Source organism: Aplysia californica, unplaced genomic scaffold (genome assembly GCF_000002075.1).
Source record: "Aplysia californica isolate F4 #8 unplaced genomic scaffold, AplCal3.0 scaffold00082, whole genome shotgun sequence".
Lineage (NCBI taxonomy): Eukaryota > Metazoa > Mollusca > Gastropoda > Aplysiida > Aplysiidae > Aplysia > Aplysia californica.
The window spans coordinates 1,605,664-1,610,380 of record NW_004797352.1 but is presented as its reverse complement, the minus strand read 5'-3'; the positions used below and the strand labels follow the sequence as shown (position 1 = coordinate 1,610,380).

The 4,717-nt window shown below is 37.5% G+C and overlaps 1 protein-coding gene across 1 annotated transcript in view; it reads right to left on the bottom strand.

Annotated features, from left to right (window-relative positions):
• LOC101856252 (polypeptide N-acetylgalactosaminyltransferase 1) overlaps positions 1-4,717 on the bottom strand; it is a gene marked incomplete at both ends in the record, with an annotated part of 22,201 nt that overhangs the window by 7,376 nt on the left and 10,108 nt on the right. The window contains 2 exon segments of the mRNA XM_013080355.1: positions 684-818; positions 2,147-2,332. Coding sequence (XP_012935809.1) covers positions 684-818; positions 2,147-2,332 — 321 coding nt within the window.

The following is a 4,717-nucleotide window of genomic DNA, read 5'->3' as shown; positions in this document are numbered from 1 at the left end:
CCACCACCCTACGTCGTCTATCTCTTCCTCTCCCAGTGTTCTCTCAATCCAAGATTTATGGTTCTATCCATGCACATACGAAACATTTTGTGTCCCTAAACCCATATATAACGATATAAAATCTACTTGTACAACTTCCCACTGGTTGCTTTTAAATTTACCGACCGCAAACTTAAGCATCTATTCGCCAACATCGGTGACCTCCCTCTACCCTTCCTGTCCTTTTTCATATTGTTTGTTCACCAGTATTCGAAGGAAATAAGGAAATAGAATCTCAAAGTATCTAAAAACGTCTCCACTGCTGAGTGATAATGTTTGTAAGTAGTATTCTTTTGCATTTCTCATTGTGGATGATTTAAAAAAGAACAGTTGCGCTTTTCATTAACAATCTGTGAAGAAACCGTGTATTCACCACGTGACATAAGACCCAGTACTAATCTTTAAACTGTGTTCGTCTTTTCCAGAATTGACAACGCCCTTCTGAAAAAAAAAACTGATTTAAAAAAAAATCTAGATAAATAAAAGTGAAAAAACAAGTTGTGAAACATGACTTAACAGGTTTTTTTGAAGAAGATTAATATTTATTTGCCAATACAGGTGAATATTTGTAGACAACGCAAAAGAAAACGATGGTCAAATAATACCATTGACATCACAAACATTCACAAAAGTTTTGGACTTACCGCTCCCCAAATTGTTGCATGCTCATCATATTTGTTCAGTTCAGGCCACACGTTCTCTAAATACCAAGAAAAGTCTTTACACTTCAGCCTCTTTTTTAGCTCCAACCGGCTGCTGAGATCTCCAACATCCATCGTCTGTTTTGAAGAAAAATCATAACGATTAGGTTTTTGCTGTTGTCTTTTTCCCCCTTTAAAAAAAATAATTGAAAAATAGACATATTGAGTGTGCCTAAAGTATACCCAAAGTTTAAGTTCATTCTGTTGGAGTGAATTATTACATAATATCACGTTCCCAACGAGACCTACAGACAACAGGACTCAAAAAGCTTGACTAAGTAGCTTTTCTTGACATTGAGTTATATTAGGGGCCAACGGTTGGTTTTACATCCCTACCCCATCCCCCCTTTAAAAAGGAGGAAATATGATATAGAATAAATAAAAACGAACAGTGTAAGACAATCAGAACTTTGTTAGACTGAGTCAATATATTGAAAATCAATTCACTGAAAAGTTTGATTCATGTACACCTGATAAACAATTGGTTAAAAACTCTATAAATCGAATACTGAATGCGCTGAATATACGAAATTTTAGAAAGCGATGAAAATAGATACAGTATATTTTCTAGGATATTGTTACAGAAACTGAACTATGTTCGTTTCATATGAACACTCAATCAGCTATACCCGATCATTTACTCCTACTATAGCACCCCTCCCCCCCCCCTTATTTTTTTCCTTTTCCTCTCTTCTTTGTACTTTTCCTCTGTATATCATGTTCTAGCAATCTCTTCTTTCCCTCAACACAATTCTATATTCATCTCCTTCTTTAACTCTCTCCTTCTTCACCCTTTCTCTTTCTTCCCCTCTCCCCAATACTCCTGCGTTTCCTCTGCTTTTGAGTTATTGGAAACAACGATGATGCATAATAATGGTTGTAAACAAAAATATTGCCCTATTTTCAGGGATGTTCCTTATCCAGGATCGTTACGTAACTTCATGCCTGGTCGTATTTAATAAACATAACTGGCCAGATTCAATGAGTACCTTCATGTTTGGTCGTATTTAATAATCATATTTGGCCAGATTCAATGAGTACCTTCATGCCAGGTCGTATTTAGTGAAAAATATTTTTTCCAGATTCAATTAGTACATTCATGTCAGGTCGTATTTAATAAACATATTTGGCCAGATTCAGTGAGTACCTTATGTCAGTTCGTAAGTAATAAACATATTTGGCCAAATTTAGTGAGTACCTTCATGTCAGTTCGTAAGTAATAAACATATTTGGCCAAATTCAGTGAGTACCTTCATGTCAGTTCGTACGTAATAAACATATTTGGCCAAATTCAGTGAGTACCTTCATGTCAGTTCGTATGTAATAAACATATTTGGCTAGATTCAATGAGTACTTTCATGTCTGGTCGTTTATGATAAATATATTTGGCCAGATTCAGTGAGTACCTTCATGTCCGGTCGTATGTAATAAACATATTTGGCGTAGTCCCCTAGCCAGACGTCCACAGCCCGCTTGTAGTTAAAATTTTCGATGTGCGCCCGGCCCCCTGGGAAACTGTACGGCTGTGCACGCGCCACGTGACCGATCCTCGAACAGGGCAGGTGTTTTAGACTCCCGCCACACAGCCACACCTGAAGAGTAATAATTGTAATATCATTCATTGTGGATTCATTGTGGGTGGTTGGCGGGTACTCTGGTGTGGTTTGCTCCTTCTTGCTCTATCAAACATCCATCGTCCTTTTCTCCCTTATTTCTTTTTTGTGTTTATTACTCTCTTGCAACACCTCTTTGAATTTTCCCCTTGCCCATTTATATGAGATTGACGTCATCTGATTAGTAGGAAAAAGAGCATATTATGATAGTGCCCAATGGTGTATTACGTGCTTACTTAGTATAACAATTAATTCTTGCAGCACCTCTAATCTTTGGCACTTAAAAAAAACTAAAGAGTAATATTTACTTAGAGTATTTTTGTTTTTTTACATCTTTATTGTCCAGGTCCTGGCACATACACACATACACACACACACACACGCACGCATGCGCACACACATACCCACACACACACACACACACACAAACATACACACACCTCTGAACTGCTTGCGGCCGGCCAGCTTGACCAAGTCATGGGGGACGTCTGGCAGCACAAGGTCCCCCACACACACACTAACATACACACACGCAGGCTAACAGCCACATGCATATTATAAATGAAGAGTAATATAAATAATAATCATTCTTAAGCTTGATACATGCTCAGTGTTCTGAGTGTAACTCAATGTTCTTCTGACGCATGCTCTAAAGTCACATGAATATTTGTAACGAGATGGTTAAGATGGAAGAACTTTGATGGCTGATGATAAAAATGACCTTCTGTATCTTTTTTTGTTACAGATAAGAAGCCTAGGTCTTTTACTTCCGACTGGTGTTTTTATTTGAGGGAACAAGGGATGTTTATTGTTCAAAAAGATGGCACAATTTTTTTCCGTGCAAGCTGTATTGTACAATTCATCCAAGTAGGGGAAGGTAGATGTTGAAATATTGCATGCTTTCTGTATTAATCGTTTTAATTTTTCTTTATTATATAGTTCCCGGCCCATGCTGTTATACAGAAATTTATCCCACTTTTTATGGTTGATTGATTGAATACGGACATCAATGTTTTATCAACTTTAAAATACTTGGGATTTCTTAGAAAAAATAGTCTTTTGTTCACTTTTTTATGCAGGAGAGAAGTGTGGACACGCCAATTGAGTTTGATGTCTTTTGTAACACCCGAATACTTATAATCTAACACTTGCTCGACGTTTACACCATTAATTTCAAGTGGCTGCGGGGGCAGTTTCTTTTTTCCCATTTAAAAGCATCTTATGACTGTCTCACCATTCGGAAAAGTTAAGTACAAAATTCCGGTAAGCAGTTTCGTTTTGGTCAGCCCGAATGAGCTCAATTATGGTAGAACCATCCCCAAATTTGATCAACTTGGATGTTACTGTTTAATTTTACATATTGGGTTCGGTTGGTAAGAAAACTCCCTATCCGTGATATTAAATTGACGTTAACACTTATGTTTTCTAATTTCTTTGGAAAGACAACTGGCTGGATAGTATTAAAGGATGAATAAAAATCAACAAACAGTATGTTTTTGGCTTGTCTACGTGTCTATATAATAACATGCTGTCATGAAATAGTAGAATAGCGTCTTCCACATTTCTCCATTGACGATGTGCGAATTGTAGAGGGTCCTGGGTGGGTTCTATTTATGTTCGTAGTCTTTTTTTCAAGACATTTTATAACTACGGAAATTAAGGCTGTTGGTCTTAGGTCATTCATTTCTGTAATTTTCTTTCTTTGGAAGTGGGCGATTTCACATTTCCAAACAGTGGGGAAAGCAGGTGTCAGCAAAGACTGTTGATAATGTAGGCGTAGATAGAACTAAGTTGTGTTGAACACATTTTTAAGAATTTGGTGGGGGATGGGGCACACCGTCTGGGCCACACGCCTTTCTCACATTCACACGTCCTAACACACATCTAACCTCACGTTCTTTAACAACAACGGCATTATTTTCATATGTGTCGGTGTTCACACATGGCAAGTCACACGAACTGCCTTTGTCAAATATTAAGACATAGCATGGTTTGTAGGTATCAAACCGCATCGCCCTTTGCCTAGCATGTTTTTGTTTCGTGTATTAATATCTATAAGACACAGTCATGGTGTGTGCGAAAGTGTATTGCCCTCAAGGGGAAGTTGTTGATAATTTTATCTTTGTACGTTTACAATACTATTGTCACTTTTTTGCAACAACGTAGGATAAGACATAACACCTGAGACAAAAAGTTGTTGCTTTTGTCTGGTATGTTTATAAGGAGATTGGAGTGGCTTGGGAAAAAAGCATAATCTCTGACACTTGTGTTTCCATTTCTTCGAGCGGGAATAACAAACAAGATAAAAGTTACAGCAAGATGGAACGTGTGAAATGATGGGGCTGAGTTTTTGTTTTGAAAGGC